This window comes from Oncorhynchus tshawytscha, linkage group LG05 (genome assembly GCF_018296145.1).
Source record: "Oncorhynchus tshawytscha isolate Ot180627B linkage group LG05, Otsh_v2.0, whole genome shotgun sequence".
Taxonomy (NCBI): domain Eukaryota; kingdom Metazoa; phylum Chordata; class Actinopteri; order Salmoniformes; family Salmonidae; genus Oncorhynchus; species Oncorhynchus tshawytscha.
Genome location: NC_056433.1, coordinates 62,857,850 through 62,884,787, shown reverse-complemented (window position 1 = coordinate 62,884,787; position 26,938 = coordinate 62,857,850). Strand labels below are relative to the sequence as shown.

The following is a 26,938-nucleotide window of genomic DNA, read 5'->3' as shown; positions in this document are numbered from 1 at the left end:
TAGACTTGAATTAAAGGGTAACTACATAAATATATATATATATTTATCCCAGACCTCAAAAGTGGTCTCCTGATGTGGTTTAAGCATAGTTCTACTAATTGAATGTTCTATTAAAGTGTGACTTTGAGAGCAAAAACCTGAAGAAAAAAAAGAAACCTGTGAATTTATGACTCTTTTATCTAGTTCAATAGGCCTACTTACTATTAGCCTACATGCACAGTACAGTTTGGGTTGGCCTGACTGAAAAACCAATATGATATTTATCATTTTAGGTCATTCAGAGTACATGTTACTGTTTCTCGTATAATTTTTCCACACGGGGCTCCTTTCCTTTGCCGGGCAGGCTGTTTGGGAAATGTTAAGCAAAATTACAGTATACCCACTTCTCCAGACACCACTTGCATGGTGCGTATAGGGTGGACTGACTGAGGCGGCCTGTCTGACTTTATTTGAACTTGCCTTCTCTTTATTAAAAGGGATACTGTAATCGGGGATTTTGGGAATGAAAGAGCCATTGAACACGCAGATTGGCATGTGAGTTTTTCTGTTGCTCATTAGAAAAACAAGATTTCAGTCTTGGAGTTGTTTCCTGGCCGATTCCGCATTGGTTAATAATGATTGTCCCCCATGAGACACTACAGACATGGAAGCCTATTTCACTTCCTCAAAATCCCCAGAATGAATCTAAGATGACTCAAGAAATCTTTAATTAATTTATGTTTTTGTAGAGGATGTTTTAGTTGCATACTTTTACATTTAAGGTGTTTGGTGCAGTATTTCTCAAGTAAAAAATGTGTGACGTGTTGTTGGTCGGAACTGCTGGGTAGGTCTTTCTCACGGTCTATGCTATTCCATAGAGAGTAATCACCGCAGCTGTTCACCCCATGTTAGTGGGCAAATGGACATTGTCAAATCAAAACCCAACCTTCATTTGATACACACAGATGTCCCAAACTCCATTTTAGATGAGATTGACTTTGAAAAATGATCCTATTTACACTTTATAGTCAATTTTGACACTAGAATAAATGTTTGACTCATATCGATGCCACATAAGAAGTTTTGAAGGGATTTGTTGCTTTTTAAAAAGGTAGTCACACTTTAAACTGTTTTTCTACCTACTCAAGAGTCAGATGAACTTATAAATACCATGTTTATAGCTCTGCATGCAGTGTGAAGGAAGTTAAAGGTAGTTTTACAAGCCAATGCCAACCAGCCAAAGACTGGAAGTCTATAGTTACAGTAACATACGCGACTAACAAACATTTTAATGTAGGCCAATTGATAAAAGCTGGTGGGTAATGTGTCTCGGTAATTAATTCAACAAACTGCCCCAATCAATGCGTTTCAATAACTGTATTAATCTATTTAATAGATTATAAAATATTCATATAATCTCCATTCATTGACAAATACATATTTTCAACTCCTGCCAGGCCTACTTTACTTGCAGGGGCCAAGGCAAGCTCTATTGCAGGGCATATCCCTGTTCATGGAGAGCTACCATCCTGTAGGTTTTCACTCCAACTTTTAATGTAGCACACCAGATTTAATTAGCTGGTTGATAAACTGAACCATGCTGCTTTCATAACCAAGTGGGAAGGTGGTAATTACCCGTTGTGAAGTCGTAAATATGAGGTGGGTACATTTACGTTTTGAACTGGGAAATATAAATATGGACGTCTTTAGAAGGCTTGTGATTGAGCAAAACAGTCCGTTTCTGCCCATAAAAAGTATATCCAGAGCTGCTTTCACTTTCTAAATCAAAATAAATAACAGAAAGAATTGTGTATCAACAATTTGTATTTAGTTCTTACCATGAACAACAACTGCTGAAGATGCCGCCAGGCTTGTAGTCTTTTTGTTGACAGTGATGTCAGAGGTGCAAGTGGGAAACTCCGAGCACAGTAATGAGACAAGTTTCCCACTACTAATTACCAGTGTGAGGGCCATTCAACTGGATACTTCCCAGTTGTTTGTGGTAAATATTACCGCCTTCCCACTTGGTCATGAACACAGCATCGGGTTAGTTACAACTGGGGTTGGTGTGAAAACATACGAGGGCAGCTCTCCAGAAACAGGGTTTGATAGCCTTGCTTTATTGCATTCTCTTGTAATTTCTCTCTAATAAGACAGCACAATGGTCTTAGTCTACAGTAGTTGTCTTTCACACACTTAGCCTACCCCCTGCTCTTATGGGCCCATTGCAACCAACAGGCAGAACTTAACACGCAGTTGTATGTTAGCACTTGATGCTACTAAATGGGAAATTAAATGCGCCTAAGTGTTAAGACAAACTTGCTTTCAACCAAAAACCCACAAGAATAAACCCAGATCAGTTGATCTCATGTTGTTACCGTGTCAAACAAGTCTGATACCAAACATCTACTCCCGTCCCCAATGAAGTATCAAACTATAAGGAACATTCCAAATCAGAAGGCTGGTAAATAATGTAAAATGCACATTGTAAGAATATTAGGGCTGCCAAACTATAAAAACATGTAATTGAGTTAGTCGCAAGATTTCCTGTGATTAATCACGATTAATGGAAAACTCAGAAATTGCTCAAATTAAGCTGTGATTTAAGATGTTTTATTCAAAAGTAACGGTTAGCAAAATCAGGTAGATTGATAAAGCACACTTTCTTTAACCTCAATTTCATCTTGTTTTGACATCGCATTGTTGTTTTTAGCTGTATAGATTGTTTTCAGTGTATTTTGTGCGCTTTTAGACAATTTGATTAACCACGATAAAAATAAATGTAAGCACTAAAATTACAAAAACGTAATTTGAGTTAACTGAATAACTCTTACAGCCCTAAAGAATAAAGTATTATATATTCATATAAACATACCAATATAACTAGAATATAATTTGTGTCATCTGAAAAACCTTGATTAGACTTTAATTTAATACAGATTATATTAACTCAATCATGATTGGCTTGATTTTGTTACACATTTTAGATGGACAGTTTAGGGATATTTTAGCCATACTTAATTACACAAGTAATAATTCATGAATAATTTGTAAATTAATGAGTGCACCAACATGAGTTTCCCCTTCATATAACCTATATTGTCACAGTATAATTGCGGTCTTAAACAAGAAATTACTATTGTAGTTGTACTGAATGATTATCAAATAGTTAAATCACCCCTTAGTCAGCCGATTACCAGGTTTTATTTCTACCAAAGATAATACCCTGCAGAGTGTGAACATTTTGGGAGAAAACAGGACTAACTTAACACCAACCTCACACGTAGCTCTGCTTTTTGGGAGCGGCAAATTTGGAAGCAATTGAGATCAGCTGTATGGGTGATGTTAACGTGTATTGATGGTTTAACAAGAGATACCTGGAGATAAAATGGTGGCCAACAGTGGTTGCAATAGACCCATAGTGTTCATTTCCACCCCCACATGGTCTCAGATGGACTGTACAGCTTATAGAGGAGGCCTGTGGGATGTGAGAGGAGTGATGAGAGACTGTGTCTAGTATAGAGGGTTAGTAGGAGAACAGCGCCAGACAGGGTCAATGTCAGTCTCAGACTACAGGAGGCTCTGGTTTTGCTCTCTGGTTGTGCAGCCATCCTGGTCCTGAATGGCTGGGCTACTCGCTCCCACTGGGTGAGGATAGCCTGGCGGGCCCCGTCCCACTGCCCTGGCCCTCTCAGACGGTACTGGTACGGAGTGCAGGGCCCCAGCAGCACACGAAGCCCCACACCAGGCTCCCTCAACAGCAGCCCTAGGAGGTTGGGTCGAACCCCTAACTCCTCTGCCATGGAGTCCAGGTAGGGGATATGGTCCACCTGGAGAGGGTGACGCTCCAAACAGGCAAACCTGGAGGGAGAGGGAGACGTACACAGGTGAATAGTTTGTTACCTATTAGCAAAATAATGATGGGAGTGTAATAACGCATGGTTGTTGTCCCACCTGTTTTGCAAGGTGCTGGTGTCTCTCTTTATGTCCTGCAGCATGGCTTCTTCAGAGGGCAGAGTTAGTAACCCTGGAGCAAGAAATGTATTCACACATTAATAATGACAACAACCTCAAAGCTTCAATCAATCGCATTCAAATACACTAGTCTACCCAACAACTTCAGACACAAAGCTGGACAATTCAGGAAAAGGGGAGTTAATGAGTTAGTTAGTTTTTACCTTTAAAGACCCGGGTGGCCCAGCGGGCCTGCATCTCAGCCAGAGGGTTGATGGCTCCCAGGTTACAGACGAAGCCCACTACAGCCAGACTGGGCCGGGCAAGCCCAGGGGGGAACACATTACGGTACAGAGACAGGCGGTGACTGCTATTAGCCAGCAGACCCGAAGGCAGGAAGGGAAAGTCATAGTTGTAGCCGGTGGCAAACACCACAACATCCACCTAGGAAGGTGAGGTAAGGTAGGGTAGAGGGGAGGTGAGAAGGGAGGAGGTGAGTGTGTGTGTGTGTAACAGTATAACTTTAGACCGTCCCCTCGCCCATACCCGGGCGCGAACCAGGGACCCTCTTGTAGTAAAACGCCAAATGGATCTACCTCCTGGTCCTCTTCCCCTGTCTTACCCACCAAGGGTAGAGACAGAGATGACCTCGCCTACTGAAATACCGGATTGGGCAAAGCCACCAGAAGACAATTCAAGCCAACCAACTATTGAACCTGACTGGTGTCAGGAAGAATCACCCTCTGCCTCAAGTGACACCTCTGAATGGGAACAGCTGATAGACTCATTGCTGATAGAGTAAGGGCACTGTCATAACCAGAGGCCCATATATGCACTGTAAGAAAAGTATTTCCTGTTGTAAGATATGTCATCACCCTCTCTGCTCTGAGGGAATGGGAGGAGCAGCGGATCGGGTGCAGAGAATCAAAAGGTATATAAAGAGACATTTGCCATTACTTTGGCGCTGACTTCTTGAATTCTGAATTCATTTAGACAACCATTTGACTTCGGGTAAATTGACACCTGACTCAAATTACTTAAAAGATTCTAACTTGTTGGATCTGAGAAGTGACTCTCCGATATACCGTTTAACTATCGAACAGCTGTTTTGTCGCTTTGCGCCAGGTACGTGGGTGCTGATGCAAATATATCCAGAGAGTTCTCTGTAGCCTCTCGATTGAGCTCAGCATCTCGACCTCGTTGCGAGCCACTGACACTGCGATAGTTCAACGGGGTTGAGAGGCACTCTAGTCCTTAAGGTTATCCCTTGCTTTCTCTTATGGATGTCTGAATTGACCCTGTGGTTTTGCGCCAGGTACGTGGGTGCTGATGCAAATATATCCAGAGAGTTCTCTGTAGCCTCTCGATTGAGCTCAGTATCGCGACCTCGTTGCGGACACAGACTTTTTTGATATTCCATTTGGGGCAGGGAATCACCAGCGGGTTCTCTCATCCAGCCCAAACTTGAATCTCTCAATTTAGTAAAGCACCGACTCCAAGTCAACCTCTCAGCCAGTAGAGGGGAGTCGCTACTAACTAAATTCTAAAAAAACTGACCGATTGAAACTCTGCTCCTGATCTTGTGGGTCTCCTCGTCATCTCTCAAAGGTAATTAAATAACTATTATAAGTATTTAATATAGAGATAAGTGTTATCATTGTACCAGGCATTTTATAAGAGCATTAAGTCAATTGCATGTTTTTGATTAACGCTGTGTGTGACAGAGTAACAAATTGTGTATTTTGAAGTATGTTTGATTTGTAAAAGACAAAAAACAAGAGTGTTTTCAAAAATAAACAGTAGTCTTATTTTGTCTCGAGCAAAAGGTTCTCTCAAAGACAGTTAACGGCACGGGAGATAACTCTGACACTCCCCGCTACCGGGACACTGGAAACGGGGATCAATGCTCTATGACAGAATGAGTTACCATTAAAAGACAAGGAGGAAGGTGTGTCCAGTAGTGATTCATTTAATTGTCTTATCAATCTATCTAAAGTTTTATTTTCCAAGCGATACATAGCCGACGGGCAGAGTAGTGAGACTAAGTTGACTAAAGGTCTTCACACTTTAAACTAGATACATCACAGAGGGGAAATACTCAACCACAGGGAAATCATATAGAGACTGGTAGGACTAGTGCTTAATAACAACTCAGGGATCAATTAGTGGTGAAGCAAAGAGTCTAGAGGATAAAGGTGGGGTTCACACATCCCAGCTAGAACTAGACCGTTGAGAGTGACAAGGCAAAAGACCTCTACGCGGACAACGCATCGATAAAGAAAGAGAGGCAGGGCTACGTGAGCGGTCCTGGTTATACCGAGACAACCTGAAGTATCTATAGTGCCCTGTCCAATCCAGGGAACGGGACGCTAACCACCTCTAGCAGCCCCACTGCCGGCCAAGGGGCGGGGCTGAAGGTTTCGTATCGCGACACTCTGCACACATTAACAGTCACCTACGAAGCATCGTTACCCATCGCTCCACAAAAGCCACGGCTCTTGCAGAGCAAGGGGAAATACTACTTCAAGGTCTCAGAGCAAGTGACGTCACCGATTGAAACGCTATTTAGCGCGCACCACCGCTAACTAAGCTAGCCGTTTCACATCTGTTACGTGTGTGTGTGTATACCTTGTCCACAACACTGCCGTCCTCAAACGCCACACTGGAGCCTCTGATCTCCCCGATGTTAGGTTTGATCAGAACACGACCAGAGATGATTCGACCAGGCAGGTCATCATTCACCACCGGAATCTGGGCAAAGAACCTGAAATAGATGGATCGGTCAGCCAGCTAGCCGGCTAGCCAGTCAGTCTGATATGTATAGAGCATACCCGTGTTTTGGCTGTAGGCCGTACAGTCTGTGGTCAAAGCTCTGGTTCAGATTCTTCTCCATCATCCACGTAATCCAGGAGGGGAAGAGCTTCTGCAGCAGCTTGTCCAATCGTGAAGTGCCCACCAGGTCACCTGGCAAGCCCCCTGCCCCCACCCTGCTGACCACCCATGCCCCCTTCCGTGTGCTGAGGTACACCTGTAGACCAGGAGAGGAAGGGTTAATGATCTTTGTCAGAGGTGGCCTAGTTTCATTATACACCGATGATATCTTACATTGTTTAGATAAAGTATCTCAATACCTCCCAAACGCTTTGAAGATCATAGACAGATTCAGCACCATCTCAAGTTATAAAATAAATCTAACCAAATCTGCCCTACTGCCTTTCAAGACCCTGATGGAGGACTCCATCTCTACTTATGGAATCACAATAGTTTTCCATTTTAATATTTAGGAATAAATATATTTCCTTCCATAGATAAAACCATTTCTAGAAACTTCAACAGGAGAATCAAGTCAATACGACCTCAGTAGATAGACTAACATCCCAGTTGCGTTAATTGCCACTGATGAATTTCTGTGCAGTGCCTTCAAAAAGTATTCATACCCCCTGACTTTTTCCACATTTTGTTGTGTTACTGCCTGAATTTAAAATGTATTAAATTGAGGGGTTGTCATTGGCCTACACACAATACCCCATAAAGTCAAAGTGGAAATTCTAATTAAATAAAAAGCTGAAATGTCTCGAGTCAATAAGTATTCAATCCCTTTGTTATGGCAAGCTTAAATAAGTTCAGGAGTAAAAAGTTGCTTAACAAGCCACATAAGTTGCATAAACTCATTGTGTGTGCAATAGTGTTTAACATGATTTTTGAATGACTAACTCATCTTTGTACCCCACACATACAATTATTTTTAAGGTCCCTCAGTCAAGCAGTGAATTTCAACCACAGATTCAATCACAAAGACCAGAGGTTTTCCAATGCCTCGCAACGTTCTTGACCCTAACCAGACGGTTCACTCAACCAAGACTGTCCTTCTCTGTGTCAGAGGTTCTCTCTGTCTACGCAGACAACACCATTCTGTATACTTCTGGCCCTTATTTGGACAATGTTAACTAACCCTACAACTCTCCTTCCGCGGTCTCCAACTGCTCTTAAATGCAAGTAAAACTAAATGCATGCTCTTCAACTGATCGCTGCCCACACCTGCCCGCCCACCTAGCATCACTACTCTGGACGGTTCGGACTTAGAATATGTGGACAACTACAAATACCTAGGTGTCTGGTTGGACTAAACTCTCCTTCCAGACTCAAACATCTCCAATCCAATATTAAATCTAGAATCGTCTTCCTGTTGCGCAACAAAGCATCCAAACATACCTCTCGTAAAACTGACTATCCTACCGATCCTTGACTTCGGTGATGTCATTTACAAAATAGCCTCCAACACTCTACTCAGCAAATTGGATGCAGTCTATCACAGTGCCATCCGTTTTGTCACCAAAGCCCCATATACTACCCACCACTGCAACCTGTATGCTCTCGTTGGCTGGCCCTCGGTTCATATTCCTCGCCAAACCCACTGGCTCCAGGTAATCTATAATTCTTTGCTAAGTAAAGCCCCGTCTTATCTCAGCTCACTGGTCACCATAGCAGCACCCATCCGTAGCACTCGCTTCAGCAGGTATATTTCACTGGTCACCCCCAAAACCAATTCCTCCTTAGGCCGCCTTTCCTTCCAGTTCTCTGCTGCCAATGACTGGAACAAATTGCAAAAATCACTGAAGCTGGAGACCCATATCTCCCTCACTATCTTTAAGCATCAGCTACAGTGGGGCAAAAAAGTATTTAGTATTTAGCCACCAATTGTGCAAGTTCTCCCACTCATCATAGGTACACTTCAACTATGACAGACAAAAGGAGAAAAAAAATATCCAGAAAATCACATTGTAGGATTTTTAATGAATTTATTTGCAAATTATGGTGGAACTGTGGGAAACCGACAGCGAGAACAAATGGTGCTAGAGATTGCTTAGTCTCTTCCTGTTCATGATAGCTAGGAGTTTTGCAGAGAAATACTTCCAGAAGAATCAGATGATTTCCCACTCACCTGCTCCGCTACTCTGCTGGCATCCACAGCGATGTCACCTCCAGAATTCCCGATCCCGACCACCACCACCCTCTTCCCCTGCAGCCCCTCAGCACTGCGATATTCCCAACTATGTAAGTACCTGCCCTCAAACTCCTCTATACCTGGGTGGATAAGAAAAACAAATGATAAATAAATGATACACTATCATGGTAATTGATTGATGATAATCTAGCATATTATTCAAATTATAAATTGTGAGGGCTATGACTGGGATATACACATGATGATGTATGTATGTATGTAAGAAGGATGTGAGTCTATATATCTCCAGTGATAGTAGCATATAAAATGGACAATACACAATGTCACCGGGGACTATGATAGCGACAGAGTTGACAGTTACCTGGGAAGTCTTTGAGAGGCAGGTGTGGTTGTGTAAAGTGACCGGTGCAGACCATCACAGCATCAAAGACCTGAGACTCCCTCTGACCTTCTGTCCTCTCTGTCTCCACCTCCCACTGGCCCGACACTGGGAAGTCTGGCCTCTGTCGCACACTCACCACAGTGGTCTGACACACACAGGTAGACAGGGGCAGACATGCACGCACACACCGCAAAATGAATTATTATTTACCATTGAAAGGGATCATAACATAAGATGTGACTGAATAAACATCAACTTCCTTCCTTCATGCCCCCTGACCTGGAAGACGATGTGCTTGAAGAGGTCAAAGGTCTCAGCGTAAAGTCGTAGGTAGATCAGCAGCTGGGAGTGGTGCATGTTGTTGGGCAGGTGAGCTGGAGGAGGGAAGTCGCTGTATGACATCATTTCCTTGGAGCTGTTGATGATGACTGACTGGTAGATGTTGGCCCTGCCTGGGTCTAGATGCTCCTAAAGGACAAGGACACCGACTAAGGATATGCTCCAATAGACACACAACTTATAACACCTGGCAAGTTTATTTTGTAAATATTTTCTTAACTCTTCTTGAACTGCACTGTTGGTTAAGGGCTTGTAAGTAAGCAGTTCACGGTAAGGTCAACACTTGTATTCTGCGCATGTGACAAAGTTTGATTTGAAGGGCGCATCCAAATTGTTACGACTGTTATCCTCCTTACGGCCCATTAACAAACAAAACTTTGTTAAATATGAATTACCTTTGTCAAAACTATTAATTAATGTTAATTCTATGTCGAGGAAAATTATTTTAAAAAATAAACGTTTGTTTTCACATAGTATAAGCACTCGGAAGCTGACATTATTTAGCATTAGTATTCTCATAGAGAATGACTGGCGGTGTTAGCTAGCTAGCTAGCTTTGTGACAAAATATAGCAAATATCGTAATGTTATCTATACAGAAAACATTTTGAACACGGTTTCAGTCTTCATTGATATTCTGTGTCTAACAACATTGCCATTCAAACATTGATCTTTGATTAGGATACAGCTTAGGATACAGGATACAGATTAGGTTAGGATTAGGATACACCCTAAGTATAACGACCATTTGATACAGTCTAATATGCTAACTAGCTATCACCATCAATCATTCTCTATGAGAATGCTAACGTCAGCTTCCGAGTGCTTATATTACGTTAAAACAAACTAAGATTTTTTCAATCATTTTCCTAAACAAAGAATAAACACATCTTTCAAATTCTGTGCAAGTTTTGACCAATTTAATTAATATTTAATGAAGTTTTGCTTGTTTGTGAATGGGCTGGAAGAAGAAAAACAATCACGTTCGATCAGGAACGTGTCATCACTAGTTACCACAACGACAAAGTCATAAACCCTGACTATTTCTACAATCTCTCTTCTTAAAATTGTATTTTAAACCTAACCGCCGTAACACTAACCACACTGCTAACCTTTAGCCTAACCGTAACCTTAAATTATGACCAGAAAGCACATTTGTTTTCATTCATGTTTTCTTTGTGGTTGTGATAACTAGTGGAAACCCAGGAACAGGGTCAAGTGAGCGGGGCATCATAAGGTGAATAGACCCCTTAAAAATGTGTCCAATGCATTAGATATTGGAACAAAGCCTGGGTAATCTATGATGCATACACTGTAGATATTGAAACAGAGCCAGTGTCATTTATATTGGATATTGAAATCTCCAGCAGTAGTGGGCAATCCCAAAACTCCATATAGGTACACACTCAACACACACACAGAGTAGATTAGTGTTGATCAGGCATCAGGTTCCTCACCCAGTCCACTCACCTTAAACCTCCACAGCCCTCCGATGTCTTCACTGCTCTCAAAGCAGGTGGGCTCCAGACCCTCATCCAGACAGCTCTTGATGCTGGTCAGACCTGAGGGACCTGCCCCGATCACTGCTACTGTACGCACCATTATGATGGAACTACAGACAGAGAGAAAGAGAGACAGAGAGAGAGACAGAGAGAGCGATGTTTGTACCATTGGAATAACTACAACTCATTTACAATATCACACTCACCTGGAGAAAGACTGACAGTGGTGTAAATCACGTCATAATTTCCTCAAAGTTTGTACCGACAGATGTAGCTTATTGAATAGCCTCAAACACCAAGTTTGGCATACTTCATTTCAAAATTCATTATCATGAATGATGACTCACGTCCAAACTGCATCTGCATGCCATTCATTTGATCTCAGTTTCATGGATGGGAATATGCATTTAGCTATTCTTGAATTACTCTTTCGTGAGTGATTTAGAGCAGATGGCATTAAAAACTATTGGACTTTCTTGTATTTTGTTTCAATAAAAGCATATGTGACCGACCGGCTCCAAACCGTTCTTATATAGAAACATTTGGACCTGTCTTTTAAATTGGATAAAAGTAGAGATTCAGAGCTCCAAAATGCTATATCATACACTACAGTTGAGGAACAATGAGAAAGTCATTTTGGTTTGAAAGTTGATAAACTTGTAAACTTTTTTATTTTGTAAAATGGCCTTTGAATGTTTTGGTACTACTATTGAAGAGCCTTCTACAATCATTCAGCATTGTTCACACCCTCTTAAGCTTTATCACCGCCCACCTCTAAGGGTTGAGCCGAGCGTTCTGTACGAACAGAAGTCTAGCACCCAAGCTAACTTGCTAGCTACTTCCAGACACAAATGACAGAACATCTCACTGAACATTACTCGCCCTAGCAAAGCTGGTTAGGCTGTTATGTTATCTAGAGCGTTGGTGACTGCAACTGTGCTGTCAGATTGTCAGTTCGTAATTCAAAAACGTGTGGCGTTCGGAAAGTTCAACGCGCACTCCGGACACTCTGGCCGATGAGTAGGGTTGATCCAAATGTTCTGGCCTCACAACGGCAGTAATAAACAAAGACATGTACAAAAAAAAAAAGTCTACATATACTGAGATTTCTATCACAAACATTATTTCTGTCTGTAGACGTGGAGGTCCGTCAATTAGGGATTCAGTTCAGTTTGTGGTTCAGCGCATTGTTCCTTGGTGCTTCTGAGTCCCCCCTCTCGCTCTGTTTCCACACCCAAGCTTACTGGCCAACATTGGCTAGCTTCCTAACTACTTCCAGACACATGAGAGAACACCCCACTCTGACCATTACTTGTCCTAGCAGAGCTGGTTGTTGTTTTGATGTTATCCAGAGCGTTGGTGACTAACTTTGCTTCAAATATCCTAAGCAGGGCTACAGCAACTTCCAGAGGCGGTCAGGCTCCTTGGGCTTTTCAGTGGCCACTCTGGTTTTGGGGTCTTTGGCAGAATGGTGTCACATATCATTCTGGGTTCCACTGCGCGAGAGGGGGTCCGTGGAGTTTTATGAACATCAATGCAGACGCAGTGAATTTGGATCATAGATACCGTTGGTGTGAGAAAGTTAATCTGTTTAAACCCCGTCACACTCCACTGAGCTGCAGATTTTTCCCCCACAATCTTATTGGCCAAACTTGTCAAGCCTGACGGGCCTCCGCAGTACACACACACACACACATAGCCTACAGTTCTTCATAAGTCTCGCCACTGTCAGAGAAAAGACACTGCCACTTACCTACCTTTAGGCTGCTATACATATTTATTTGGTTTGCCATTCATCATGGGATTTTATTGGCAATTAAATATCATTTAGAATTTATCAAAATAAATTTTCCAAAAATAGTTTAACCAGCTCCGAAAAAGTGAGGGAGCACCACTAGCCCACGCTCCGGCAGCACTACACTCCTGGACACTAGGAACCCTGCACATTTTTTTTAACCTTTATTTTACTAGGCAAGTCAGTTAAGAACCAATTCTTATTTTCAATGACGGCCTAGGAACAGTGGGTTAACTGCCTGTTCAAGGGCAGAACGACAGATTTTGTACCTTGTCAGCTCGGGGATTTGAACTTGCAACCTTTCAGTTACTAGTCCAATGCTCTAACCACTAGGCTACACTGCCGCCCCACATGCAGGAGAGGGTCATTGCCAGACCAGATCAGTGCCTGATTGGTTAGTGGGAATGGCACGGTTTCTGGAGGATGGTCACGAAAAATGTCCAGCTAAGAGACATAGTTTATGACCCCTTGACCATAGGCCCTGGTGGGGCAGTGGAGTGACTTCTGGTGGGGGGATGGGAAGTGGACTGAGGTGTGAAATGGGGAATTCAAGGCTTTTTTCCTCCATTTGTTTTATTTGAACCGTGTTGGTGTTATTTTAACCATGTTTTGCATTTCTCTGAAAGCACTATTTCTTTAGAACTTCACAGATTGGATTTTAAATCCAAACACCATTGTCAATCAATGATTGGCTTAGCAACTCACAGCTATTTACAGCGCATTCAGAAAGTATTCAGACCCCTTCTCTTTTTTCTACATTGTTACATTAGCCTTATTCTAAAATGGATTGAATTGTTTTTTTTCCCCTCAATCTGCACATTATACCCCATAATGACAAAGCAAAAACAGGTTTTTATACATTCGCTGAAATATCACATTTCTATACGTTTTAGACCCGTTGCTATGAGACTCGAAATTGAGCTCAGGTGCATCCTGTTTCCACAGTGGCCTTCATCATTCTTAATTGGAAGAATTTAGAACCACCAAGACTCTTCCTAGAGCTGTCCGCCCGGCCAAACTGAGCAATCGGGGGAGAAGGGCCCCGATCAGGGAGGTGACTAAGAACACGATGGTCAATCTGATAGAGCTCCAGAGTTCTGCAGTGGAGATGGTTGTCCTTCTGGAAGGTTCTCCCATCTATGCAGCACTCCACCAATCAGGCCTTTATGATAGAGTGGCCAGACGGAAGTCACTCCTCAGTAAAAGGCACATGACAGCCTGCTTGGAGTTTACAAAAGGCCCCTAGAGGAATCTCAGACCATGAGAAACAATATTCTCTGGTCTGATGAAACCATGATTGAACTCTTTAGCCTGAATACCAAGCGTCACATCTGGAGGATGGCACCATCCCTACGGTGAGGCATGGTGGTGGCAGCATCATCATGCTGTCGGGATGTTTTTCAGCAGCAGGGATGGGAAAATAGTCAGGATCGAGGCAAAGATGACCAGAACAAAGTACAGAGAGATCCTTGATGAAAACCTGCTCCAGAGCGCTCAGGATCTCAGACTGGGGAAGGTTCTCCTTCCAACAGGACAACGACACTAAGCACACAGCAAAGACAACGCAGGAGTGGCTTCGGGACAAGTCTCTGAATGGCCCAGCCAGAGCCCGGACTTGAACCCGATCCAACCTGACAGAGCTTGAGAGGATCTGCAGAGAAGAAATGGGAGAAACTCCACAAATACAGGGGTGCCAAGCTTGTAGCGTCATACCCAAGAATACTCGGCTGTAATCGCTGTCAAAAGTGCTTTAACAAAGTACTGAGTAAAGGGTCTGAATAGTTATTTAAATGTGATATAGAAATTTGCAAACATTTCTAAAAACCTGTTTTTGCATTGTCATTATTGAGTATTGTGTGTAGATTGATGAGGGGGGAAAAAACGATTAAATCCATTTTTGAACAAGGCTGTAAAATAACTAAATGTGGAAAAAGTCAAGGTGTCTGAATTTCCTTTAATCAATGGATGTACACCTCAAACTAAATGCTATCTACAGAGAGAAGCAGCAGTTATGTGGGTGTGAACTTTGGTCTAGTTAAACGTTTTTACAGCTCCTGTCCTGGTCTCCACTCCTTGAGGGCATGAGGCAGTGGGAGAGCAGGGGACGGTAAGGGGCAATTCAGTACATATTACTGAATACTTTAAAGGGCTTGTTTCTATTTCTATGAAGAACCCATTTATCAGGGTTAGTTATCAGAATCTTTGCTTTAATCCTCTAAAAAAGTTCTTCCTTGAACTCTCTATGAAGGGTGCAAAGCCTTATTTGCATATTTACCAGTGTACCTTTCGAGTGATCTCGGTGGCCTTGTGGTTAGAGTGTCCCCCCTGAGATTGGAAGGTTCAGAGTTCCATCCTTGACTGAGTCATACCAAAGACAGTAAAAATTGGACCCTCTGCTTGGCACTTAGCTATAGATAGATTGGGGGGGGGAGATAAGGCCCTGTGCCAAGGGGGTGTATGTGTACATCACGCTACAGAAACAGGAGATCGGCTCCTGCTCATATGAGCTGTTCCGGGCTCGCACAAGCCAAGGGTACTTACTTAACTTTGAGTGAATTGTACAGTTACTGTGTTTGTTGGTGACAGAGACATGGTTGTTGCATTCAATGGCCTTCACCAAGTGAGAACCTAAATGAATTGTCATTAAAACTTCTCAGGGCCGAGATCCCGCTAACGGGATCGATATGACAACAGCCAGTGAAAGTGCAGGGCGCCAAATTCAAAACCAGAAATCCCATAATTAAAATTCCTCAAACATAGAAGTATTTCACACCATTTAAGATACACTTCTTGTTAATCCCACCACAGTGTCCAATTTCAAATAATCATTTGTGGTGCTTTCGCCGTAAAGCCTGTTAGGTCAGAGCCAAGTCACAGAAAAACAGCCATTTTTCCAGTCAAAGAGAGGAGTCACAAAAATCAGAAAGAGAGATAATCACTAACCTTTGATGATCATCAGATGACACCCATAGGACTTCATGTTACACAATACATGCATGTTTTGTTCGATAAGGTTCATATTTATATAAAAAATAATCTCCGTATACATTGGCACGTGATGTTCAGTAGTTCCAAAAACATCTGGTGATTTTGCAGAGAGCCACACCAATTTACAGAAATACTCATTATAAATGTTGATGAAAATACAAGTGTTATGCATGGAACTTTAGATACACTTCTCCTTAATGCAACTGCTGTGTCAGATTTCAAAAAAGCTTTACGGAAAAAGCAAACCATGCTATAATCTGAGTACGGTGCTCAGAGACCAAACAAGCCAAAAAGATATCCGCCATATTGTGCAGTCAACATTAGTCAGAAATAGCATTGTAAATATTCACTTACCTTTGATGATCTTCATCAGAATGCACTCCCAGGAATCCCAGTTCCACAATAAATGTTTGTTTTGTTCGATAATGTTCATCATTTATGTCGAAATAGCTACTTTTGTTAGCGCATTTTGTAAACAAATCTTAAGTCACGAAGCGCGTTCACTAGGAGCAAACAAAATATCAAAACGTTCCATTACAGTCCTTAGAAACATGTCAAACGATGTATAGAATCAATCTTTAGGATGTTAACATAAATCTTCAATAATGTTCCAACCGGAGAATTCCTTTGTCTGTAGAAATGCAACGGAACGCGAGCTACCGCTCACGTGAACGAGCGTCACGAACTCAAAGCATTCTGCCAGACCTCTGACTCATTCCCCTCTCATTCACCCCACTTTACAGTAGAAGCATCAAACTAGGTTCTAAAGACTGACATCTAGTGGAAGCCTTAGGAAGTGCAACACAACCAATATCCCACTGTATCTTCGATAGGCAAAGAGTTGAAAAACTACAAACCTCGGATTTCCCACTTCCTGGTTGGATTTTTTCTCAGGTTTTTGCCGGCCACATGAGTTCTGTTATACACAGACATCATTCAAACAGTTTTAGAAACTGCAGAGTGTTTTCTATCCAAATATGCATATATTAGCAACTGGGACTGAGTAGCAGGCAGTTTACTCTGGGCACCTTATTCAGCCAAGCTACTCAATACTGCCCCCAGCCATAAGAAGTTAAACTCTTTATGATAATACATTACATATATCAAAGTGCCTAACTTTGACGGTCTAGTTTTACCCTTGACGGTCTAGTTTTACCCAAACACACTGGTCAAAACTTCTGGTTTGCAGGCCACATCAGACATGCAAGTCACATTATGCTCACTTGCAAGTGATGTTTTTTTTGCTATTGGAATTCCAGAGTAAGGATACCCAACAATTGGAACGTTTAACCCCCACACAACCTGCAGTTGAAATGACTGCAAAGGTAGGGAGGATTTAGAAATGAGACCACTTAAACCATCTAAACTGGAACAACCATCTCAGTAACAGGGTGCAATAAATCCAACTACTCACAGATAGGAATAGTTTAGAAACATGCATGTTATTGTTTGTTTGAGAAGCATAAGATGAATCCATCAATGTAGCTGTCAAGCACAGATATTGAAACAAATGATTCAAAATCAACCTCCAGAAATATGATAATGATAGGTGTGTTTGAGTATTTCTAAGTGTGTTACTCTACACAGAGTAACAATGACCCAATCACACTCAACTCTGGGTATTAACACCAACACTGGGGTTATTTTACACCACTTAATTTAACTCCTGAATCAACTCTAGAAATGTTACACTGAAAAGTCATTACTAGGTAACACTTGCCAATTTGCTGTGTACAAATACTGTATTCCCATGTAGGTACAGTTAAAAACTCACATCTTTAAAAACAAACTTCGTAAAAATCCAAATAACTTCACAGATCTTCATTGTAAAGGGTTTAAACACTGTTTACCATGCTTGTTCAATGAACCATAAACAATTAATGAACATGCACCTGTGGAACAGCCGTTAAGACACTAACAGCTTACAGACAGTAGGCAATTAAGGTCGCAGTTATGAAAACTTAGGACACTAGAGGCCTTTCTACTGACTCTGAAAAACACCAAAAGAAAGATGCCCAGGGTCCCTGCTCATCTGCGTGAACGTGCCTTACACGGATCCCAAACCAGCTGCGCGCATGCGCCATCATGCATAAATGTATTTTGTCCCCCCACACCAAAACGCGATCAGGACACACAAGTTAAAATATCAAAAACTCAAACAATTATATTAATTTGAGGACAGGTCGAAAAGCATTAAACATTTATAGCAATTTAGCTTGCACTTGCCAGCTAATTTGTACTATTTAGCTAGCTTGCTGTTGCTAGCTAATTTGTCCTGGGATATAAACATTGAGTTGTTATTTTACCTGAAATGCACAAGGTCCTCTACTCCACCAATTAATCCACACATAAAACAGCCAACCAAATCATTTCTAGTCATCCCTCATCCTTCCAGGCTTTTTCTTCTCTTGACTTTATATTGCAATTGGCAACTTTCATAAATGAGGTGCATTACCGCCACTGACCTGTTTCATCTTCAGTCACCCACGTGGGTATAACCAATGAGGAGATGGCACGTGGGTACCTGCTTCTATAAACCAATGAGGAGATGGGAGAGGCAGGAATTGTGGCGCGAACTGCGTCAGAAATAGAACTGACTTCTATTTTAGCCCAAGGCAACGCAGACGCTCGTTGGCGCACGCAATAACTGAATGACATAGATTTCTACATTTATTTTTCAACACTCACGCACACGACACAAGCGGTGTAGTCAGCCTGTTAGGCATGCTGCAAGGAGGCATGAGGACTGCAGATGTGGCCAGGGCAACAAGTTGCAATGTCCGTACTGTGAGACGCCGAAGACAGTGCTACAGGGAGACAGAATGGACAGCTGATCGCCCCCGTAGTGGCACACCATGTTTAACAACACATGCACAGGATTGGTACAGCCGAACATCACACCTGCGGGACAGGTACAGGATGGCAACAACAACCAGGAACGCACAATCCCTCCATCAGTGCGCAGACTGTCCACAATGGGCTGAGAGAGGCTGGACTGAGGGCTTGTAAGGCCTGTTGTACGGCAGGTCCTCACCAGACATCACCGGCAACAACATCGCCCATAGGCACAAACACACCGTCGCTGGACCAGACAGTACTGGCAAAAAGTGCTCTTCACTGACAAGTTGCGAAGAGCCCGGATCTCAATCCCATTGAGCACGTTTGGGACCTGTTGTGGCTAGGGCCATTCCCCCCCAGAAATGCCCGGGAACTTGCAAGTGCCTTGGTGGAAGAGTGGGGTAACATCTAACAGCAAGAACTGGCAAATCTGGTGCAGTCCATGAGGAGGAGATGCGCTGCAGTACTTAATGCAGCTGGCGGCCACACCAGATACTGACGGTTACTTTTGACCCCTCTTTGTTCAGGGACACATTATTCCATTTCTGTTAGTCACATGTCTGTGGAACTTGTTCAGTTTGTGTCTCAGTTGTTGAATCTTGTTATGTTCATACAAATATTTACACATGTTAAGTTTGTTGAAAATAAAACGCAGTTGACAGTGAGATAACGTTTCTTTTTTTGCTGAGTTTACAATTACTCAAACTCTTGATGTAAAAATTAAACGCTGAGGTAAACACATGCTCAGGCACTATTTAAAAGAAAGATTCAGAAGGGCCCTATAACCCTTAACCTACATACAGTGGGGAGAACAAGTATTTGATAACCTGCAAAATCGGTAGTGTTTCCTACTTACAAAGCATGTAGAGGTCTGTAATTTATATCATAGGTACACTTCAACTGTGAGAGACGGAATCTAAAACAAAAATCCAGAAAATCACATTGTATGATTTTAAAGTAATTAATTTTATTGCATGACATAAGTATTTGATCACCTACCAACCAGTAAGAATTCCGGCTCTCACAGACCTGTTAGTTTTTTCTTTAAGAAGTCCTCCTGTTCTCCACTCATTACCCGTATTAACTGCACCTGTTTGAACTTGTTACCTGTATAAAAAGACACCAGTCCACACACAATCAAACAGACTCCAACCTCTCCACAATGGCCAAGACCAGAGAGCTGTGTAAGGACATCAGGGATAAAACTGTAGACCTGCACAAGGCTGGGATGGGCTACAGGACAATAGGAAAGCAGCTTGGTGAGAAGGCAACAACTGTTGGCGCAATTATTAGAAAATGGAAGAAGTTCAAGATGATGGTCAATCACCCTCGGTTTGGGGCTCCATGCAATGTCCCCCTGCTCAAGCCAGCGCATGTCCAGGCCCATCTGAAGTTTGCCAAAGACCATCTGGATGATCCAGGGGAGGAATGGGAGAAGGTCATGTGGTCTGATGAGACAACAATAGAGCTTTTAGGTCTAAACTCCACTCGCCATGTTTGGAGGAAGAAGAAGGATGAGTACAACCCCAAGAACACCATCCCAACCGTGAAGCATGGAGGTGGAAACATAATTCTTTGGGGATGCTTTTCTGCAAAGGTGAAAGGACGACTGCACCGTATTGAGGGGAGGATGGATGGGGCCATGTATCGCGAGATATTGGCCAACAACCTCCTTCCCTCAGTAAGAGCATTGAAGATGGGTTGTGGCTGGGTCTTCCAGCATGACAACGACCAGAAACACACAGCCAGGGCAACTAAGGAGTGGCTCCGCAATAAGCATCTCAAGGTCCTGGTGTGGCCTAGCCAGTCTCCAGACCTGAACCCAATAGAAAATCTTTGGAGCGAGCTGAAAGTCCGTATTGCCCAGCGACAGCCCCGAAACCTGAAGGATCTGGAGAAGGTCTGTATGGAGGAGTGGGCCAACATCCCTGCTGCAGTGTGTGCAAACCTGGTCAAGAACTACAGGAAACGTATGATCTCTGTAATTGCAAACACAGGTTACTGTACCAGATATTAAGTTCTGCTTTTCTGATGTATCAAATACTTATGTCATGCAATAAATTGCAAATTACTTAAATCATACAATGTGATTTTCTGGATTTTTGTTTTAGATTCAGTCACTCTCACAGTTGAAGTGTACCTATGATATAAATTACAGACCTCTACATGCTTTGTAAGTAGGAAACACTGCCGATTTTGCAGGTTATCAAATACTTGTTCTCCCCACTGTGCGTGCGGTACATACATACATACATACATACATACATACATACATACATACATACATACATACATACATACCATACATTACATACATACATTACATACATTACATTACATACATAGCCAAGACAGAGAGGGGAAATAAAGAGTGCGAGAGAGAGAAACCCACTGGGCACACGCTGGTTGAATAAATGTTTCCACGTCATTTCAATGAAATTGAAACAACTTGGAATATACATTGAATTGACTTCTGTGCCCAGTGGGAAGGGGACAGGGAGGGTCTAGGGTAACAAAAATGTTGATGTGAGCCAAAGAGAACGGAACATGGCAGAGAGCCAAAACACATATTTCCTGGAAATCCTATAGAGCATGGGAACGATCGCTGTAAAGCTGCTCAACTCTCAGTAACACAGCATGATAAGAGATGTTCCACGAATAGAGTGCCTTTATTTTACACTCAATTTAACAGCTGGATCACGTACATCTACGCTTTAACTTAACCTCTCTGGTACAAGCACCTCGACAACAGCCAGTGAAATTGCAGGGCACCAAATTCAAAACCAGAAATCCCATAATTAAACTTCCTCAAACATAGAAGTATTTTACACCATTTTAAAGATACACTTCTTGTAAATCCAGCCACAGTGTCCGATTTCAAATAGGCTTTACCGCGAAAGCTCAACAAACGATTAAATTAATCACTAAACTTTGATCTTCATCAGATGGCACTCACAGGACTTCATATTACACAATAAATGTGCATTTTGTTCAATAAAGTTTATCTTTATGTCCAAAAACCTCCTTTGAAATTGGTGTGTTATGTTCAGAAATGCATCGTCTCAAACATCCGGTGAAAGTGCAGAGAGCCACATCAAATAACAGAAAGACTCATCATAAACATTGATAAAAGATACAAGTGTTAAACATACAAATACATATAAACTTCTCCTTAATGCATTAATGCAACTGCTGTGTCAGATTTCAAAAAGGCTTTACGGCAAAAAGCACACTTTGCGATTATGTTAATCGCAGCTCCTAGCCACAGAAACCCATACAGCCATTTTCCAACCAAGGAGAATGTCACAAAAGTCAGAAATAGCATTGAAATTAATCACTTACCTTTAATGATCTTCATCTGGTGGCACTCCCAGGTCTCCATGTTAGACAACAAATGTTTGTTTTGTTCGATAAAGTTCTTTATGTCCAAATACCTCCGTTTTGTTGGTGCGTTTAGTTCAGAAATCCAAAGGCACAATGCGAAAAGTCAAAAGTACAATAAATGATAGTAGAAACATGTCAAACAATGTTTAAAAATCGATCTTCAAGTTGTTTTTGTCATAAATAATAAATCATATTTCAACCGTACAAAAGCTTTGTCAATGGAAAGGGTAAACAAGAAATGTGCGCTCCCGATCACGTGCTTGGTTCATGGATGGAAATTTCCACTGTCCTCTCATTGAAAGTGGTGTACCTCCCTCATTTTTCAGAGTAAAAGCCTGAAACAATGCCTAAAGACTGGTCACATGTTGAGGAAGCCATAGAGATCATGAACTGGGTTCTAAGTCTTTGTATGGTGGATAGACTTTCAATGGAAAAACAGCCTTTCAAAATAATAGTACCTCCTGGCTGGATTTTCACCTGCCATATCAGTTCTGTTATACTCAAACATTATTTTAACAGTTTTGGAAACTTTAGTGTTTTCTATCCAAATCTACTAATTATATGCATCTCCTAGCTTGTGGGCCTGAGTAGCAGGCAGTTTAATTTGGGCACGCTTTTCATTCGGAGGTGAAAATACCACCTGCCCAAGACAGGTTAACCATGTTAAAAATGATAATATTAGTGTTACCCTGTTACCCATACATAGAAAGGCTAGACATTTTTTTACAATGTTTTTGTTGCCCCTCCCTTTTGCACACAACAAGCATCCATTCCCCCTGTCACAAGGGAAGGTATGGCTAATTTTAAAATGCTACTTTAATTGTCACTCATTATAGGCCATTTTTTGTAATTTAGCCTCTGGAGATGGAAAAACATGTTATGAAGTTGCGCATGTGCTCTTTATGACAATGTAAAAAGTTTTAAATAAATAAAATGTACAAAATTATACTACCCATATGAGTGAGTCAATCAGGAGGCCACAGAAGGGTATAAACATAAAATAATACAGTATATTACAAATACCTATGACTAATGCCACGTGCTAGTCGGAACTGGGAAACTGACATTTCTGACTTGCTAACTTGCTGTAGAAAGATGATCCTGAGTTTCCCACTTGGGAGGTATCAGAATCCTGAGTGGCTCAGTGGTCTAAGGCACTTCATCGCAGTGCTAGAGGCATCCCTACCGACCCGGATTCGATCCCCGGCTGTATCATAACAGGCCATGAATCCCATAGGGCGGCACACAATTGGCCCAGCGTCCGGGTTAGGCCTTTATTGTAAATAAGAATTTGTTCTTAAATTGACTTGCCTAGTTAAATAAAATAAAAATAAAAAAAATAAAAAAACACACAAAAAAAAATAAAAAAAATCGACCTAAAGGAAGAGCTACGCAAATATGTTAACTTTAAGGGTCGTAGCCAAACCTGTGCCACTGTTTCCAGGGGATGGTCACAAAATGTCCAACTAGGAGCAAAAGTTTATGCCCCCTTGACTATAGGCCCAGAATAGGGGGATGGGCAGTAGTGAGATGGTGATGAGAGAATGTAAACCCTATTTTAACCCTGCAGGAGTGGCTATGTTCACTGAAAAATAGTAATTTGCATGTCTCCGAAGGCACTGTTTCTTTAGAATTTAACTAATAGGCGTTTTAATCCATACACCATTGTCAATCAATGAATCACTTTGAGACCTACATCTATTTAAGAGTGCTTGATTCGATCAGAAGAACACCGAAAGGAATAAATAAAAAATTATACATGTAATCAAAAATACCTGACTTCAAACTGAACAATAAGAACCTCTAGAAACAAAGAATCTGCCTCTTCAGTGAATAAGGAACACAGAGATCCATGAACATGTTTTATCAGTCTTTCATATAATCAGTGTCTCAGGAAGATTTGCAATATAAATACCGTGCTTTTGTTTCCCCAGAAAATGTAAAAGGGAGAGTTGCTCACCCATTGTTCTGGTTAGATTTTTTTTCATAAAAAGCATGAAACATGCCGCCTGTTCCCGTTAAATGTCCGCTTGTGGGATCTGGTGGATTCGCGAGGCTATGATACGTCATCGATCAACACACACACAAAAAAACGTTTTCAAACAGTAAACATTGATGATGATGTGGAAGTTGTGCTTACCTCGCTATTCCAGTGGACACCGGTTGAAATGAGCCCAAGCTACAAACCCCAGAGATCTTTCTCTCTTCCACCCCTCCCCCCAATTCTTCCAGCCCCTTGTCACTGAAACCAGCGCTGATTGGTTCATTTCACTAGCCGTGTGTCTGTGGAACAATTATGATTGGTCAACTGTGGCTGATTAATCAACTGAGTGACTCAAATCAAGAGAGGAGAAAAAAGGCTGGATATAGCCTAAAAGAGTACAAACTAGAGGATAGAGGCTACATAAAAAAATAACTAATATTGACGTGTATTTTTGGACATTTGTAGTATTTACTACAGTGTTTTTGTATGGATAATACTGTAGTATTTACTATAGTATTCTACAGTATATTACAGTTTACAACAGAATTCTATAGTAAGTACTTGTAATATTCTATAGTAAACTTTACTATTTTTTCATGTGGGCAGTTATGAAGGATGGTTTAATTCAATTTAAGCAGGGAGTCCAATTGAGATCAAGGTCTCTTTTTCAAGAGGGCACTGCATGATAAGATCAGCAGCAATCACACAGAAATGTTAGACACAGACACTACAATCAAGGGAGCAGAATAAGAAACACATTTTTTATAAATACAAAACACAATTATAAACTAGAAAATGACATTTCCTGAAGTGTGTGTGCTTTTGCGTTGTAGTCTTGAAGTAGGCTGAAACGGATCAAGAGCAGTGGCAAATCCAAATGTTGCCTTTGAAGTCTATGGAGCTTTTATGCAAATGTAATGGTCATAGTTCATAATGTATAGATAGTGAAGGGTTGGCTGAGGACACACTTGATTGATCTTTATAAGGCCATATCAGGACATGTTCAGTTTAACCTGTAATTTTCCATTCTGTTTAAGCTGTATTTTTCCACTGAGATAATAAAATGGCTTGTTAGCGGGCCTTTCTCTGCTGGACACTAGCCAGGTAATGCACACTTGTTTTTAAAATTATAATTTTGTGTGGTTGATTATGGAGCCTCTTCCAGGCACCAGCTCATTATATCCAATGTCATTCTGTGAATATTCCCTTTGAAACTTATCAGTCTCATATTACCCAAAGTCTGTAATATTGCATGTATACGTCATTCAAAATTACTATATAAACCCTGAGACTCAGAACAATCATTTGCCTTGGAGCCTATAGGACCTTCGAGACATTTGGCTCAGCCATCTTAGCAAATTGCATCAGGCCTCTGTTGGGACATTAAATACATTTTCAGAAACTTGATGACTCATCTGAATTGTTGCCTTTAACACAGAATTCTCCCCCCTAAGCCTTCAATAGTATCAAAAGCATTTTGACAAGCAATGTACAATGCATTTGGAAAGTATTCAGACCCCTTTACTTTTTCCACATTTTGTTGCATTACAGCCTTATTCTAAAATGGATCAAATATTTTTTTGCAAGAGTGGCTTCGGGAGAAGTCTCTGAATGTCCTTGAGTGGCCCAGCCAGAGCCCGGACTTGAACATTTCTGGAGAGACCTGAAAATAGCTGTGCAGTGACGCTCCCCATTCAACCTGACAAAGCTTGAGAGGATCTGCAGAGAAGAATGGGAGAAACTCCCCAAATACAGGTGTGCCAAGCTTGTAGCGTCATACCTAAGACTCGAGGCTGTAATCGCTGCCTAAGATGCTTCAACAAAGTACTGAGTAAAGGGTCTGAATACTTATGTAAATTGTAATATCAGTTTATTTTTTAATACATTTGCAAAAATGTCTAAAAACCTGTCATTGTGGAAAAAGTCAAGCGGTCTGAATACTTTCAGAATGCACTGTACGTTGAGTCAGTCTGCACATTTAAAGTTGGTTTGGTGTTTAAAACTAGTCATGGCACAAATGTTTACCATGTTAAAGCCCCCATGCAGTCTTTCTAATTGTATTTTTAAATCACTGCATGTCCAATACATCACTGTGGCCTATTTCATTAAAACAAATGTATTTCCCTGAGCCTCTTTTTGACCTTGAAATGCTCAGTCTGTGGGCATGTTGATACAAATTGTAGTATACAGTATTTACACGCACAGCCCTGAATGGCGGAGAGGATCGTCTAGACCAGGGGTAAGTAACTAGATTCAGCCATAGGCTGATTTTTGTGGGAGTGGATAGTCTGTTCCACAGCCCCCTGATGTCACAACTGCACTGAAACAGGTGGTCTCTAGACCCTCAGTCAGAAAGCTCTTGATGCTGGTCAGACCTGAGGAACCTGCCCCAATCACACACACGCTTAGACATAACGTCTGTCTGTCTGTAGAGGGTGGGAGACATAGGACAACACTATAGAAGGCAGATGACAGACACTCTAGTTCAGTTTCCACTGAGCCTACAGAGACACAATTGCATCACCACACAGATCCGTTATCGTTCCTCTGTCTCTACTGGCAGCTTATACCAACAACTGTCCAACTCACTCTACCAACAGAATCACACCTCAGAAAATGTAGATAATTTCATAAACCTGAATAACAATGCAAACTAATCTAAAATCAGTTGGCTGTCACCCATAGATTGTACTCACCTGGTCCAGTGAGTGGATCAAGAAACCTGTGTCTTGCCTGTATATACTACCTGTTTATTACCTGTGCTAGCTGGTGTGGAAAACTTCTAAACTCCCAGAACCCAGGTTTTTGTGTAACCCCAGTCTGTAATGT

The 26,938-nt window shown here is 41.6% G+C and overlaps 1 protein-coding gene across 3 annotated transcripts; it reads right to left on the bottom strand.

Annotated features, from left to right (window-relative positions):
* Positions 1–1,351: 1,351 nt before the first annotated feature.
* LOC112251078 (flavin-containing monooxygenase 5) lies at positions 1,352–26,894 on the bottom strand. 3 transcript variants are annotated; one of them, XM_024421760.1, is made up of 10 exons: positions 26,806–26,894; positions 11,089–11,230; positions 9,561–9,749; positions 9,261–9,426; positions 8,876–9,018; positions 6,765–6,961; positions 6,562–6,697; positions 4,158–4,377; positions 3,934–4,006; positions 1,352–3,840 (listed from the first exon to the last, which is right to left on the bottom strand). In XM_024421760.1, exons 2-10 carry the CDS (start codon positions 11,218–11,220, stop codon positions 3,405–3,407), a joined length of 1,692 nt encoding a protein of 563 aa, XP_024277528.1. In that variant the 5' UTR covers positions 11,221–11,230; positions 26,806–26,894; the 3' UTR covers positions 1,352–3,404. The 3 variants fall into 3 exon arrangements, with proteins under 3 accessions (XP_024277528.1, XP_024277527.1, XP_024277526.2); XM_024421759.1 differs by lacking the exon at positions 26,806–26,894 and adding an exon at positions 24,266–24,349; XM_024421758.2 differs by lacking the exon at positions 26,806–26,894 and adding an exon at positions 24,086–24,203.
* Positions 26,895–26,938: the final 44 nt, after the last annotated feature.

Coding starts and splice junctions, on each gene's coding strand:
- LOC112251078 (XM_024421758.2), bottom strand. CDS start 24,195: ATGACGTATCATAGCCTCGCGAATCCACCAGATCCCACAAGCGGACAT. Junction 11,231..24,085: donor AAATCTAACCAGAACAATGG/GTGAGCAACTCT, acceptor CTCTGTCTGTAG/TTCCATCATAATGGTGCGTA. Junction 3,841..3,933: donor ACCAGCACCTTGCAAAACAG/GTGGGACAACAA, acceptor CTCTCCCTCCAG/GTTTGCCTGTTTGGAGCGTC.